Source organism: Coregonus clupeaformis, chromosome 17 (genome assembly GCF_020615455.1).
Source record: "Coregonus clupeaformis isolate EN_2021a chromosome 17, ASM2061545v1, whole genome shotgun sequence".
Lineage (NCBI taxonomy): Eukaryota > Metazoa > Chordata > Actinopteri > Salmoniformes > Salmonidae > Coregonus > Coregonus clupeaformis.
The window spans coordinates 9,663,253-9,680,424 of NC_059208.1; the positions used below are offsets into that span (position 1 = coordinate 9,663,253).

General features: G+C 41.4%; 1 protein-coding gene across 2 annotated transcripts in view; it reads left to right on the plus strand.

The window, feature by feature from the left end:
• Positions 1-789: 789 nt before the first annotated feature.
• The window catches only part of LOC121586562 (septin-7), a 41,329-nt gene continuing 24,946 nt past the window's right edge, over positions 790-17,172 (plus strand). The window contains exons 1-3 of one of the 2 annotated variants that reach the window (XM_041903340.1): positions 790-991; positions 2,024-2,025; positions 6,816-6,918. In XM_041903340.1, the coding sequence (XP_041759274.1) occupies positions 937-991; positions 2,024-2,025; positions 6,816-6,918 (160 nt within the window). In that variant the 5' untranslated portion in view covers positions 790-936. The remainder of the gene's footprint in view (positions 992-2,023; positions 2,026-6,815; positions 6,919-17,172) is intronic. The other variant, XM_041903341.1, reaches the window with a different exon arrangement.

The following is a 17,172-nucleotide window of genomic DNA, read 5'->3' on the forward strand; positions in this document are numbered from 1 at the left end:
CAAAACATCACTGCTCTAGAGGAGATCTGCATGGAGGAATGGGCCAAAATACCAGCAACAGTGTGTGAAAACCTTGTGAAGACTTACAGAAAACGTTTGACCTGTGTCATTGCCAACAAAGGGTATATAACAAAGTATTGAGAAACTTTTGTTATTGACCAAATACTTATTTTCCACCATAATTTGCAAATAAATTCATTAAAAATCCTACAATGTGATTTTATGGATTTTTTTTTCTCATTTTGTCTGTCATAGTTGACGTGTACCTATGATGAAAATTACAGGCCTCTCTCATCTTTTTAAGTGGGAGAACTTGCACAATTGGTGGCTGACTAAATACTTTTTTCCCCCACTGTATATATACATACATACACACACTCCGGACTGCAACATTGCTCGTCCTTCTAGATTTGTGTATTGTTGTATTACATTTTTAAATTTTTAGTCATTTAGCAGACACTCTTATACAGAGCGACTTACAGTTAGTGAGTGCATTCTTTTATTTATTTTTTCATACTTGTATATTGTTAGATATTACTGCACTGTTGGAGCTAGGAACACAAGCATTTCGCTACACCCGCAATAACATCTGCTAAATATGTGTATGCGACCAATAAAATATGATTTGAGTGGGAATATATTTTAATCATTTTTTGTAGTTTTTGTGGATTAATGTTATTTTTCCTTTCACTTTATGGAATTTACTTACATTTTCTGAATTATTTTCACCCCCGTCCAATTGGCGGCGACAACACACCTTTTGTGTGTAGTTCGCTATAAGTCCTCAGCGAAGAAGAAGGCTTCTCGGCACTGTAGTCCTATCTATTTCTATGTCTCCACCACATGCTGCGGACAGTGGATATTTTTGACATTACGCGAAATAAATTTGGTACGACTTTTACAGTTTTGTGGTCTCCAGTGAGTTCGTGAAAGGGAATGTCTAACGGTGCAAGATCGGTTAGTGAGGTGCATAGGAACGGGAACATTATGGGTGAGTACTCTGACTCTGTCCGTTTTAATTCATTCGGGAACTTTTGCTATCGTTTGTTATTTGCGTCCTCGGAGTTGTTACTAAAAAACTTTGTCAGAATTAGCTAGCTAGTTACCTAGCTAGAAAAACAACGATAGTTACCTAGCTCATTGGAAATACATTTACAAACCGCTCGAGAATAACCGCGAGTAACGTTACTGTGGCATTTCCTTTGTTTTTTCGACTGTGTGAGAGGCTTAGTTACCTGGCACACAGTTGGCTAGTACTAGCAAACGATAGCTAACGTAGTTCACGTTAGCTACCTGTCGTTAATTAACTAGCAGTTTGAGATACAGCCAGATAAGTTAATTACTGGCCAAATAATGTTGTGTGAAGAATGTCAACTGAGTTTAGCTACTTCATCAGATGCCAGTTGTGATAAGTTGGCAACCCCAACAAAGGCGCATCATAACTACGTTTCTAGCTAGCTAACAAAACGAACGTTACCTAGTTAAGTTGGTTAGCTAACTACTAGCACAGATAGAACAATGTTATAAAAACATTTACTACTAGCTAGCTAGGTTTGTTGTAATGGAATAGCTGACATCGCAGCTCGCTTGTTAAGTTGTGAATGGCTGTTATTCCAAAAAGTCGACGTAGCTAGCTTACTTTCAGATGTCAGAAACTGCCAGTGTTGGTCACATAACTAATCATTAGTTAATTAAAGTGGATTGAATCAATGGTAAAGTAAATGTGGGGGAAACCTGGAGCAAAGTTGTTATGAATCCAATCTTCCACAAAAACACCTAACAAGCTAAGTTACGTCATCATTCGATTGTCTGTCAAACAAAAACTGTCATCTATTCAGCATCAACAAAATGTTTTACTTGGAGTGGGGTAGGAGGACTGCAATATCTCCTTTAGAAAACGAAGTCCTCGTGTATTGGTTCACATGAGACTGGATTAATACTGTGGTAATCATGCTGTAATCACATGGCGGATGCTTTTACTGAGTGACTCTGCCTGTCAGTTATTCCTCCATGTGACCTGTAGCTGTAGAATCTGTAATGAAAGTTTCCTGTGAGTGTAAAGGCCGGCATAGATCCTCACCCTAGCCATTCAAACCCAACAGTCCACCTACCGACCATGTGAATGTTTTCTCTAGTCCCTATGGAATGCCTGCAATGTTATTACTTTAGTTTGAGTAAATAAATGCACATTTTCCCACTATCTCTCTCAATTGTTATTGAACAATTGCTGTCTCTCCATTATTGTTGCTAACTATTTTTGTGTGAGTCAGTGTGTCAGATGGCGGGGCCTGGGAATGCCAGGATGTCTGTGATGACACAGCTGACTAAGGCAGCCCATAGCCTGGGCAGAGTTTGTTTAGGTGCCCGTAAAAGGCCCATTTTGGATTCTTCCCTGTCTTGCTGTAATGTATTCGTTCACTCCCCCTCAAAGATTTAAAAGCGTTGGATTGGTGTGTGAAATACGGTAGACACTCATGGGGAGAGATTTGGTATTTAGCCTCAGATGAACTGGGTAGGTAGTGAATGGAGAATCAATCAGCTTTCCATGTAGACCACTGACTATTGTTCACCTCACTCTCAGGACTGTCTTACTCATACAGACTTAATATTATTCCTAAATTACAGTATAGAAATAAAAATATATGCGTTCACTAACTGTAAGTCGCTCTGGATAAGAGCGTCTGCTAAATGACTAAAATGTAAATTGACACTAAATCATGCAAGGCAGACACAGACCGACTCTAATGGAGAGGTTGGCAAAACTGTGTACACACACACGCCCACACCAGTAAGTCTGGTGAAGTAACGATCTGGGAAGATGAAGAAAGGTCGTGGGAGGGGTCAGACCTTTTGACGCAGAGCAACATTCTCTACTATGTATCCTCCTCTAGTATTTGCAAGCCAACATCAGTGTACTGTGCTAGGCCTTGCTTTAGGGTTAGCTGAACACTCCTCCTTCTAACCTCAGGCTCTCTGAGGCAGACTAGCCTCAATCCTACCACATCTCTTCCGGCAGTTTACCCACCACCAGCAAAGAAGAATAACACATCTACTCTGCTTGAAGGGAGCATGTAGCAAAGAGAGTGGAAACAGATTGTATCAGGCTATTGGTGCATTGAAAAACATGGGCAAAGAGTGGTGGAATGTGAGGCCTAAAGGAGGAAGAAGCGCTGCTTTTCTGGAGGTATGTAGTGGCCTTTGTTAAAGCCACTGTGTGTAAAGGTTGAGGTGAACATCCAAGACACAGAGGTCCACCACACCACGTATCCTTCGCAGTGACCCTGGCCTGGGTGGAAGCTCTCTCGCCAACCTTGACAATGGTATTTGAAATATGTCAAGGGTGTTGCCTTGAAAAAGACCTGACTTAGTAAATTTCAACAAGCCGCTTATGCCTGCTGTATGAGTCAGGAAGCTGCAGTAGATGTAGCCTATATATTTCACTTTATTTTTTCATAAGATGAGGCTAACTTTTATGACCTTCCGCTTGGACTCGTGGAAAAGTAGGGACGGCTCATTGTTTTTGGCTCTGAAGTGCACATCAAACGTTTCTCTTCTCAGTACGAGCTAGCTAAGAGATCAGAATTATGATGATGCTGCTGTCTCAGCTATGTTCTGAGGTGGTCATGAAGTGTCTGATCAGCGACAGGCACCACTGACAGTCATACTGTGTACGTGACAGACGTTTCTGCTCCAGAGCAGACTGACAGACACAGACCGACCGATAACATCAGGAGGAAGTGGCTTGGGTGGTGATGCATGCTACGTCTGTCAACTTCTATCATCCCACCTGGCGTTTGCGACATTGAAACCCTCAAAGACGGTGAGCTTGAGTGAAGGCTAGGTGGGGCAGATCTTCTTCTGTGGAAGTGGTTTGTTAATAGCCAATGAGCTGAAACTGGCTGTCTAAAGCTGTCGGAATGAACAGCCTCCTCCTCTGAGCAGTGCTTACCGCCAAAAATGTCTCCTCCGCTTAATAATCACTATTTTTGGCCCAACTGTCTGGGTCTGGGATAGCCTGAGTGAATGCTCAAATTCTTGCCACCCTATTGATGGCTTTACACTACGATTTTTGGGAGACAACGCTGTAGCTGGTAGCCAATGGGATCTCGTTTTCACATCAGTCTCTGAAATGATGTATCAATACCTCTAAACTCTGGAGTTAATCAATGACCGCTCTCATAAACAGACCTAAAATACTGTAGGAAGTTTGAGTTAGTTGTAACTCCTCAAACTGAAGCTCAAGTGAGTTGTAAGAGTGAGGATTAGGCAATTTGAATGCTAGGTAGGTTGACTGTTTTTTTCCCCCTCTGATGTGCTGAATTACAAGCATAATTTGCTGTCCTACTGCTTTAGCCTAACTTGTTTGTGTCATTACAGTTGGCAAGTTAATGATTTTTCTTCTCTTTACTGAGAACATTGTTTGGCTGCTGACTCTACACTCCTCTTCAGTAATGGCTGCTATCCTATTTAGGGAAATACCTGTTTTTGGAGGAGCTTTCATGTCACTTTACTGGCACCCAGAGAGCTGTAAAAGAAGCTGAGGCCACAACCCTGTTTTCCAGACTAGACTCGTCATAAATCGTGATCCATCTCCGTGTTTTACACCCTCTGATAAAAAAAAAAAAGGATATCTGAGACGTTTATGCATGGGTTTGACTACAAATATCCTAGCCCTATAAAACATAGGTAAAATCCCTTCAAATAGAATGAAGAAACTGAGTGGGGAAAAACTTTATTTGTCATACCTGTGGCAGATCAAATTGAATTTTTGGTGAAAGATGCAGGAACTAGCATTAACCAAGCAATCCAAAAGTATGCGTACCACTACCACCAATCATCTGATCTGATTGAGTGCTATACGCAAAATGGAGTAGCAAGACCTATCAGTATACTGTATAGGCTAGAAGTTACACAAGTAAGTTCAACTATACCTCAGAAGCTATGCCTTGCTGACTACTATATGAGTAGGCAAATTTCTTGGTCATGATGGCACTTGCACATTGAAATGGCGTCAAAGTGAAATTGACACCTGAGAGAGTCCGTCTGGGCTTTTATCCACAGGCAGGCATGTGTTATTCTGACACAAGATGGATGGTGGATTCATTTGTCTGTGTTCTTCTTAACTGGTATACTGTATTAATCACTTCTTTCCTTTATGGTGTGGTGCTCCTCCTGTCTACTGTGGACTGTGACTCATTCTGCATCTCCTCTCTTCCATCACCACCTCACTATCAACCATCCTGACCTGCACTCTCCAAACCAGCTGTAAGTATTATTGAGACTGATTACCTAGTGTCACTCCACTGTACCGTACCTTTTTTAGGCTATAATATTTACTTATTTGATAATGTTAAGAGAGAAGAATGTTAGATTGGGCATATGAATTCAATCAATTGTCTGATGAATGATTGAATTCAGTACAACATTGTCCAGGTTGTAGGGCTGGGCGGTATACCGTATTTTACTATATACCGGTATTGATGCACGGACCGGTTTGGGTTTTTACTTTACCTTGTATAACAGTATTTGAATGTTTGGTTTGTTCAATGTGATACACCGTGTGTAACGTCAATTTTTATAGTTTACGTCGCTACTTGAGTCATCTCTCTTTCATGCCGCTTTTCACACAGACCTATCCTCGCCCCCTGTCACACAAGGAGCCATTTGTTGTTCCTCGACCACGAGAGACTTGCGTTCAGTCTGCATGGTCAATGCAGCACATGCAACAATGTTGATGACAATGATGCTGTTTTCACTTTGCTGCTTAATATAAATCCACTATCATTCTATAATTACACTATTAGTTTGTGTAGCTTACATCTGTAAACAGCTAGTTTGTCTTTTCTTAGCAAGTTGGGCCTAAGTCTTGTTAGCCGCTAATCGCTAGTTAGCTGGCTAGCTAATAAATGTACTGAGTCAGAGCAAACGTAACTAGCTATACAGCCTGATAATATCAGTGATGGTGTAGACCTAAATCAGCATGTTGTTTGTGCAACAGTATCTTCTAAATCAAAGATGAATACGCGAAGCATGAATATGTTAGCTAGCTACATGAAGTAGCTAAGAGAGAACATTCAATGTAGACAGATTATAGGGTCCCCAAGGAAAACGTAACACTTTTTTTCCTACCCTGTCACAATAACTCCCCCCTGGCATTTTCATTTGTTGTCATGTCAAACAACACTGTATTCAAAGTGCCCACTACTATAATCTAACTATATAGAATTAGAAGAATCATTCTATTTCCATGATTCCAACAGTTCACCCAAGTGTTTTGATCAAAATCGCAAGTCAAATCGCAATTGCAACATTTGGTTAAGAATAAGGCCTAGATTGTTTGCCCATACCGTGCAGCCCTACGTGGCAGTGTGGAAATGCTCTCAAATGAGTGCAGGAAATGCAGAAATTGATAAATGCTAAACATGATTTTTGGTTCAGTTGAACAGCATAAAACAATCAGAATGGAGAAAGACCCATTGAAATCAGTTAGAATGTATGTGTTGCAACCTAGGGTCACGCACTACTCATAAAGCAAATTTAGAACTTTTATTATTCAAAAACATCAAATACCATCATACTGTATTTTTTAAATGTAATACCGTTATATGATATTTTGGCCATATCGCTCAGCCCTAACATGTTGCTATTTTTTTATATCCTGTACCTGTCAATTCAACTATTTTAAACAGTTTTCATAGGCCATTGATATCACAGCTACTTTGGCGATAAGTCAACAGTGTAACCTGTCTTTAGTTTAGCCTTGTTACCAGCCCGGACAGTTGGGAAAAGCATTAATGTTTGGTTTCGGTCTACAGCAAGAGAAGCTCCTGGAAGGTTATGTGGGCTTTGCCAATCTCCCAAACCAAGTGTACAGAAAGTCTGTCAAGAGAGGCTTCGAGTTCACTCTCATGGTCGTGGGTGAGTAGAGATATTTTCAGCCCATTTTATGTCTCCCGCTCCTCTTTTCTAAATAAGACCCCACAGAACAGAAAACATTTCCTGGTATTTCTCTGGGAAATCAAATGGAGATTTTACTGCTGTGTAAAAAGCTGTTTGCATATTACTGTATGAATCAATGAAGTTTGCATGAAAATGGCTGTTAGAGGCTCCGTCTGCATCCCAAATGGCACCCTATTCCCTATGTATTGCACTACTTTTGACCATGGTCCATAGGGCTCTGATCAAAAGTAGTGTAGTATGTGGGGAATAGGGTGCCATTTGGGACGCAGTCTCTGTTTGAAAGATGTGGACACATCTGTGTAAGAAATGTATGTGGATATGTAATATAGCCTACACATGGCTGTCTGCCATAGACGTTCATGTGTCCAGTCCAGCAGTATTACATTTCACAGTCAGGAACGTTATCAATGCACAGTGCTGACAGTTGGCTGTTAAGTCGCTCTGGATAAGAGCGTCTGCTAAATGACTAAAAAATAAATAAAATGTATTAGTGATGCTTTCTGTTGAGTTAGGATAACTTGTCTTGCATGTAAAGCAGGACTCGAAGAAACCATATAAAAAAATAAAAATAAAGTGCTTCAGCGATGGAGGGTAGGCAGGGTTTATTTCCTCCATACTGTGGAATGTGTGTATAAGTTGTGTGTGCACGCGAGAGGTGTGTAGTGTTATTTGAGTTGTGTGTGTGGTGTGTCTTTTGGATTGTGGGTGGGAGGTTTCCTGTAATTCCATTCACGCAGCCAGAGTTGGAGCCTGAACAGCTGAAGGGAGAGAGGGATGGAGGGAAAGCGAAAGACCCAGGGTGCAGGCACCATTACGTTCCTGCCATTCTCCTCTCCACTGTCCTCTCTGTTCCATAAGTCCTGCCCAGAGGTACAGCGCCTTGAGAAAGTATTCACACCCCTTGACTTTTCCACGTTGTTACAGCCTGAATTTGGCCTATACCCAATACCCCATAATGTCAAAGTGAATTTTTTTATTATTTTTACAAATTAATTAAAAATGAAAAGCTGAAATGTCTTGAGTCAATAATTATTCAACTCCTTTGTTATGGCAAGCCTAAATAAGTTCAAGAGTAAAAATGTGCTTAACATGTCACATAAGTTAGTCGACCGGTCGATCGTTTGGTTGATATGCTGTTGGTCGACTGAGATTTTTAGTCGAGCAGTCGTATACAGTGAGGGGAAAAAAGTATTTGATCCCCTGCTGATTTTGTACGTTTGCCCACTGACAAAGAAATGATCAGTCTATAATTTTAATGGTAGGTTTATTTGAACAGTGAGCGACAGAATAACAACAAAAAAATCCAGAAAAACGCATGTCAAAAATGTTATAAATTTATTTGGATTTTAATGAGAGAAATAAGTATTTCACCCCTTCTCAATCAGAAAGATTTCTGTCTCCAAGGTGTCTTTTATACAAGTAACGAGCTGAGATTAGGAGCACACTCTTAAAGGGAGTGCTCCTAATCTCAGCTTGTTACCTGTATAAAAGACACCTGTCCACAGAAGCAATCAATCAATCAGATTCCAAACTCTCCACCATGGCCAAGACCAAAGAGCTCTCCAAGGATGTCAGGGACAAGATTGTAGACTTACACAAGGCTGGAATGGGCTACAAGACCATCGCCAAGCAGATTGGTGAGAAGGTGACAACAGTTGGTGCGATTATTCGCAAATGGAAGAAACACAAAATAACTGTCAATCTCCCTCGGCCTGGGGCTCCATGCAAGATCTCACCTCGTGGAGTTGCAATGATCATGAGAACGGTGAGGAATCAGCCCAGAACTACACGGGAGGATCTTGTCAATGATCTCAAGGCAGATGGGACCATAGTCACCAAGAAAACAATTGGTAACACACTACGCCGTGAAGGACTGAAATCCTGCAGCGCCCGCAAGGTCCCCCTGCTCAAGAAAGCACATATACAGGCCCGTCTGAAGTTTGCCAATGAACATCTGAATGATTCAGAGGATAACTGGGTGAAAGTGTTGTGGTCAGATGAGACCAAAATCGAGCTCTTTGGCCTCAACTCGCTGTGTTTGGAGGAGGAGGAATGCTGCCTATGACCCCAAGAACACCATCCCCACCATCAAACATGGAGGTGGAAACATTATGCTTTGGGGGTGTTTTTCTGCTAAGGGGACAGGACAACTTCACCACATCAAAGGGATGATGGATGGGGCCATGTACAGTCAAATCTTGGGTGAGAACCTCCTTCCCTCAGCCAGGGCATTGAAAATGGGTCATGGATGGGTATTCCAGCATGACAATGACCCAAAACACACGGCCAAGGCAACAAAGGAGTGGCTCAAGAAGAAGCACATTAAGGTCCTGGAGTGGCCTAGCCAGTCTCCAGACCTTAATCCCATAGAAAATCTGTGGAGGGAGCTGAAGGTTCGAGTTGCCAAACGTCAGCCTCGAAACCTTAATGACTTGGAGAAGATCTGCAAAGAGGAGTGGAACAAAATCCCTCCTGAGATGTGTGCAAACCTGGTGGCCAACTACAAGAAACGTCTGACCTCTGTGATTGCCAACAAGGGTTTTGCCACCAAGTACTAAGTCATGTTTTGCATAGGGGTCAAATACTTATTTCCCTCATTTAAAATGCAAATCAATTTATAACATTTTTGCCATGCGTTTTTCTGGATTTTGTTGTTATTCTGTCTCTCACTGTTCAAATAAACCTACAATTAAAATTATAGACTGATCATGTCTTTGTCAGTGGGCAAACGTACAAAATCAGCAGGGGATCAAATACTTTTTTCCCTCACTATATATATATATATATATATATATATATATATACACACACACACACACACACACACACACACACACACACACACACACACACACACACACACACACACAGTACCAGTCAAAAGTTTGGACACACCTACTCATTCAAGAGTTTTTCTTTATTTTTACTATTTTCTACATTGTAGAATAATATTGAAGACATCAAAACTATGAAATAACACCATATGGAATCATGTAGTAACCAAAAAAAGGGTTAAATCAAAATATATTTTATATTTGAGATTCTTCAAATAACCACCCTTTGCCTTCATGACAGCTTTGCACACTTTCGGCATTCTCTCAACCAGCTTCATGAGGTAGTCACCTGGAATGCATTTCAATTAACAGGTGTGCCTTGTTAATTTGTGGAATTTCTTTCCTTCTTAATGCGTTTGAGCCAATCAGTTGTGTTGGGGTGGGTATACAGAAGATAGCCCTATTTGGTAAAAGACCAATTCCATATTATGGCAAGAACAGCTCAAATAAGCAAGGAGAAACGACAGTCCATCATTACTTTAAGACATGAAGGTCAGTCAATCCGGAAAATGTCAAGAACTTTTAAAGTTTAGTCAAATGCAGTAGCAAAAACCATCACGCGCTATGATAACTGGCTCTCATGAGGACCGCCACAGGAAAGGAAGGACCCAGAGTTACCTCTGCTGCAGAGGATAAGTTCATTAGTTACCAGCCTCAGAAATTGCAGCCCAAATAAATGCTTCAAAGAGTTCAAGTAACAGACACATCTCAACATCAACTGTTCAGAGGAGACTGCGTGAATCAGGCCTTCATGGTCGAATTACTGCAAAGAAACCACTACTAAAGGACACCAATAATAAGAAGAGACTTGCTTGGGCCAAGAAACACGAGCATTGGACATTAGACCGGTGGAAAGCTGTCCCTTTGGTCTGATGAGTCCAAATTTGAAATGTTTGGTTCCAACCGCCGTATCTTTGTGAGACTCAGAGTAGGTGAGCGGATGATCTCCACATGTGTGGTTCCCACCATGAAGCATGGAGGAGGTGTGGGGGTGCTTTGCTGGTGACACTGTCTGTGATTTATGTAGAATTCAAGGCACACTTAACCAGCATGGCTACAACAGCATTCTGCAGCGATACGCCATCCCATCTTGTTTGTGCTTAGTGGGACTGTCATTTGTTTTTCAACAAGAAAATGACCCAAAACACACCTCCAGGCAGTGAAAGGGCTATTTGACCAAGGAGAGCGATGGAGTGCTGCATCAGATGACCTGGTCTCCACAATCACCCGACCTCAACCCAATTGAGATGGTTTGGGATGAGTTGGACCGCAGAGTGAAGGAAAAGCAGCCAACAAGTGCTCAGCATATGTGGGAACTCCTTCAAGACTGTTGGAAAAACATTCTTCACGCGAGCTGGTTGAGAGAATGCCAAGAGTGTGCAAAGCTGTCATTAAGGCAAAGGGTGGCTACTTTGAAGAATCTCAAATATACAATATACACTGCTCAAAAAAATAAAGGGAACACTAAAACAACACATCCTAGATCTGAATGAATGAAATAATCTTATTAAATAATTTTTTCTTTACATAGTTGAATGTGCTGACAACAAAATCACACAAATTATCAATGGAAATCAAATGTATCAACCCATGGTGGTCTGGATTTGGAGTCACCCTCAAAATTAAAGTGGAAAACTACACTACAGGCTGTTCCAACTTTGATGTAATGTCCTTAAAACAAGTCAAAATGAGGCTCAGTAGTGTGTGTGACCTCCACGTGCCTGTATGACCTCCCTACAACGCCTGGGCATGCTCCTGATGAGGTGGCGGATGGTCTCCTGAGGATCTCCTCCCAGACCTGGACTAAAGCATCTGCCAACTCCTGGACAGTCTGTGGTGCAACGTGGCGTTGGTGGATGGAGCGAGACATGATGTCCCAGATGTGCTCAATTGGATTCAGGTCTGGGGAACGAGCGGTCCATAGCATCAATGCCTTCCTCTTGCATGAACTGCTGACACACTCCAGCCACATGAGGTCTAGCATTGTCTTGCATTAGGAGGAACCCAGGGCCAACCGCACCAGCATATGGTCTCACAAGGGGTCTGAGGATCTCATCTCGGTACCTAATGGCAGTCAGGCTACCTCTGGCGAGCACATGGAGGGCTGTGCGGCCCCCCAAAGAAATACCACCCCACACCATGACTGACCCACCGCCAAACCGGTCATGCTGGAGGATGTTGCAGGCAGCAGAACGTTCTCCACGGCGTCTCCAGACTCTGTCACATGTGCTCAGTGTGAACCTGCTTTCATCTGTGAAGAGCACAGGGCGCCAGTGGCGAATTTGCCGATCTTGGTGTTCTCTGGCAAATGCCAAACGTCCTGCACGGTGTTGGGCTGTAAGCACAACCCCCACCTGTGGACGTCGGGCCCTCATACCACCCTCATGGAGTCTGTTTCTGACCGTTTGAGCAGACACATGCACATTTGTGGCCTGCTGGAGGTCATTTTGCAGGGCTCTGGCAGTGCTCTTCCTGCTCCTCCTTGCACAAAGGCGGAGGTAGCGGTCCTGCTGCTGGGTTGTTGCCCTCCTACGGCCTCCTCCACGTCTCCTGATGTACTGGCCTGTCTCCTGGTAGCGCCTCCATGCTCTGGACACTACGCTGACAGACACAGCAAACCTTCTTGCCACAGCTCGCATTGATGTGCCATCCTGGATGAGCTGCACTACCTGAGCCACTTGTGTGGGTTGTAGACTCCGTCTCATGCTACCACTAGAGTGAAAGCACCACCAGCATTCAAAAGTGACCAAAACATCAGCCAGGAAGCATAGGAACTGAGAAGTGGTCTGTGGTCACCATCTGCAAAACCAGTCCTTTATTGGGGGTGTCTTGCTAATTGCCTATAATTTCCACCTGTTGTCTATCCATTTGCACAACAGCATGTGAAATGTATTGTCAATCAGTGTTGCTTCCTAAGTGGACAGTTTGATTTCACAGAAGTGTGATTGACTTGGAGTTACATTGTGTTGTTTAAGTGTTCCCTTTATTTTTTTGAGCAGTGTATTTTGATTTAACCCTTTTTTTTGTTGCTACATGATTCCATATGTGTTATTTCATAGTTTTGATGTCTTCACTATTATTCTACAATGTAAAAAAAAATAAGACAAACCCTTGAATGAGTAGGTGTATCCACATTTTTGACTGGTACTGTATATTTGTTTCATGGTACACAAGACACCAGTCTAATTCACGCCTGTCTCAGTGGACTAATCCATTGCGGGGTGGTCCATGAAGAAGGGGAGTGTGGCTAAGATGCACAATGCACGTCTTTCTCCAGAATGCGATCTCTCGCCATTTCGTGTGCATTCATGGTTTCATAACTTCATTGTGTGAATTGTTTGACCTTTTGATTTAAAGGGTTTTATTAAAGACAGAAATAATCCTGAGCACAAGGTGCACCTGTGTAATGATCATGCTGTTTAATCAGCTTCTTGATATGCCAGACCTGTCAGGTGGATGGATTATTTTGGCGAAGGAGAAATGCTCACTAACAGGGATGTAAACAAATATGTGCACAACATTTTAGAGAAGCTTTTTGTGCGTAAGGAACATTTCTGGGATCTTTTATTTTTACGTGTTGCGTTTATTTGTGTTCATATTATTATTATTATTATTATTATTATTATTATTATTATTATTATTACAGCCATGTACCATTATCTTTGTCGAAGTGGACACGTTGTTTACAGAGCGCACAACCTATGCTACACTTGTGAGAAACAAGTTTTGGTTTATTTAGTTCCATTTAAGAGTTTTGTCAATTTATTCATTTATTATTTTGTTTGGAATGTTCCTGTCAATGTTGAGTAAGGACGTACACCTGATTTACACATATATAAGTAGGCCTAGGCTACCTGGCCTATAAATGTGCCCCATTTGGGGATGTCTGATAATATTTCCGATTTGTCTTAACACACTACCACTAATGAGCTATGGAGCTTCTCAAAGTAATTTTTTCTTTACATCAAACAGCAAGTAAACAAAGTCCGTTTTTAGAATCCATTGAGAATTACAATTGTTCCTCAATGTATTTGAAAAATATTTCCAGCTCTCTCCCTTTCAATACCACTCGGCATGAAAGGGGAAAATGTAATGCTCTGATCCAGTGGAAAAGTCATACAATACCGGATTACTTCTTATCCCTTGCACAAATGGCCTACGGCTGTATCTGTTCTGAGCTCACTGCAACGGGGAAACTCTGAGGGCCCAGAATATTTTATACAATGTTGCAAGTTTGCTAGTGCGAACTTTGGGCCGGACCCAGTTAAAGTTTATACAATGTTTCAAGTTCCTTGCCAACAGGCAATGCGTAGCCAATGTGATTTATAAGATATTTATTTTTATCAGGAAATGTCCTACCTGCAGGCTGCAATGTTTTTATTTGTTGGCTTTATGAAGGCTATTTTTACATAGTTGGCAATGGTAATAGAAGTTACTTTTTAGATTTGTATCATTTTCATTTAGATTTCGACAATTATTTTAAGATACCATTACTTTATTATAAATTAAATGACTGTTCCACCAAAATGTGCATAAGAAAATCAAAACTGGCACGCAGATCGGTAGAAATTGTAAGATAAATTGGCACTCTAAATGGAAAAGGTTGCCTACCCCTGGTGTAGCCTATTACCGGCAACTTCAGGAGCATAACATGGCCAGCAGCAGCGGGATGAGGGGGGTTGGGAACAGGTTTTCTTTCTTCTGGTAAGGCTATCTTGATGTCTAGCTCCCTCTTGAGTCATTTGTGCCTGAATTATTTAATCAAACAGTGTGCTTAAAGCATCAGACAAGCTCAGTAGCCTACATATAGTTCATTTTATTAAAACACATATGGTGTGTCTATATAAGGAAAAATACATGTTTAATTTTGTTTTAGACCTATTGGTAGATGGGAAGAAAAGAAGCAGACCTTGAATATCCCTTTGAACATGGAGCATGGTATTAATTACACTTTGGATGGTGTATCAATACACTCAGTTACTACAAAGATACAGGCGTCCTTCCTAACTCAGTTGCTGGAGAGGAAGAAAACCGCTCCTGTATTTCTCCATGAGGCCAATGGTGACTTTAAAACTGTTAGTTTAATGGCTGTGATAGGAGAAAACTGAGGATGGATCAACAACATTGTAGTTACTCCACAATACTAACCTAAACGACAGAGAAAAGAAGGAAGCCTGTACAGAATACAAATATTCCAAAACATGCATCCTCTTTGCAATAAGGCACTAAAAAACTGCAAATTAAATGAACTTGTCCTGAATACAAAGCGTTATGTTTGGCAAACACAACACATCACTGAGTACCACTCTTATTTTCAAGCGTGGTGGCTGCATCATGATATGGGAATGCTTGTCATCAGCAAGGGAGATTTTTAGGATAAAAATAAACTGAATAGAGCTAAGCAATGGCAAAATCCTAAAAGGAAAACCTGGTTCAGTCTGCTTTCCAAATGTACCTTTCAGCAGGACGATAACCTAAAACACAAGGCCAAATATACACTGGAGTTGCTTCCGAAGATTTACATTGAATGTTCTTGAGTGGCCTAGTTACAGTTTTGACTTAAATCGTCTTGAACATCTATGGCAAGACTTGAAAATGGCTGTCTAGCAATGATCAACAACCAACATGACAGAGCTTGAAGAATTTTGTACAATCCAGGTGTGCAAAGCTCAGAGACTCAACAGCTGTAATTGCTGCCAAAGTTGATTCTAACATGTATTGACTGAGGGGTGTGAATACTAGTTTTCTGTATTTCATTTTCAAAAAATTTGCAAAAATGTCAACGCATCTTTTCCCTTTGTCATTATGGGGTATTTTGTGTATATGGGTGAGAAAAATAATTAAATCAATTTTGAATTCAGGCTGTAACACAACATTTGGAGTAAGTCAAGGAGTATGAATGCTTTCTAAAGGCACTGTACCCCGAACTTCGTTACACAGGAAATGGCTGTGAACACCCTAGTGAGGTCATATTCTGTCCCCTGGCCCTGTGGCGGGCGGGCTGTCGACTCAACCTGTGCCCACCTGCCTCCGGGCCAGGAGAGAGGGAACAAGAGAAAGAACGAGGGAGGAAGAGGAGGAACGCCTGCCTGGTATTCCAGACCTACTGCTGTCGGTCTGAGTAGAGTTGAGCAGCATTCAAGTGGTCCCTTCCTGGAGTTTCCCCCTCTGCTGCACTCTCAGTAAAAAGATGGTTATAGGTGCAATGTAATTAGAATGGCAGGGTAATTGGTGAAGCTGAGCTCATGTCATGCTGTTGGAGATACAGCATCTGATAGTGCATGTTTACCCTCTGCTGCTCCATGGGGTGTGTTTCTCTGTGTGTGTGTGTTTTCTTAATTACCAGACAACTTATGGTAATGTCTCTGTTTGCGATGTGAAGTGTGCCAATGTATTTTAAAGGTGGCCGCATACTAGGTTCGGTTTGCTCCTAGCAGAACTCGGCTAGGCGACACAATCGTTTGTGCCTCACATACTTCTTTAAAAGACCTTTGCTTGAAAAATGAGAAAAGCGTTAGTACTGTTTGCCCCCCTTGAGACACCATATTAATAGCATAGCCAGTATACACTTTCTCAAAATAGTCCCAATTAATCTAAGATAAATCAAGAAATCTGTAATCAACTTTCATGTTTGAGGTCTTAGTCGTGCAATTTTACATATAACTAAGATGTTTCGTACAGTATTTCCCAAGTAAAAAAATGTGCATAAAACACTAGTCTCTCGTTGAATGACGACAAACATTTTAATTGAAGAATCCCATCCATAGTTCCCACTCCTAGGACTAGTACTGTTGACCAATCACCGACGAATGGTCGTAGACAGGGCCTAAAACTAACTGTTTTGTATACCAGCCACTGTGGCAGGTAGATTAAAAAAATATATATATATAAAAACATCTACCAGCCACTGATATTTTTTTAACCAGCCCAAATATTTTTGTTTGCCATAACTACACAAAGGAAAAAACTGAGCATGCTTAGGAATGTTTCTAAAACAATAAATGTATTACTAGTAAGAAGTAATGTGGTATATTGCTCAATTTAATTTAATATTCTGTGACCTGAGTATTTTAAAATAAATATCAGATACAAAAATGTTTAGCTACCCTTTTTAAGGTTACCTTGGTGACAGGGCCACTTGAGTCATCACGTGCGAATGTCACCAGTAGAGGCCGACAATTTCTCTTTGCTAGCATTGGGAACAAACTCAAACGTTGATAAGCAACCTAGCTTTTGAACAAACAATGTAAGTAGCCAAGAAACATGAGGACAATGACTCACTTTAGGAGACTTTCAAGTTAATTAGGTTAACAATGTGCCCATTGCTTCTAAAAATGATTATTTCAGCACTCACAGTCCCTCAGACAGGCAGTGTTGC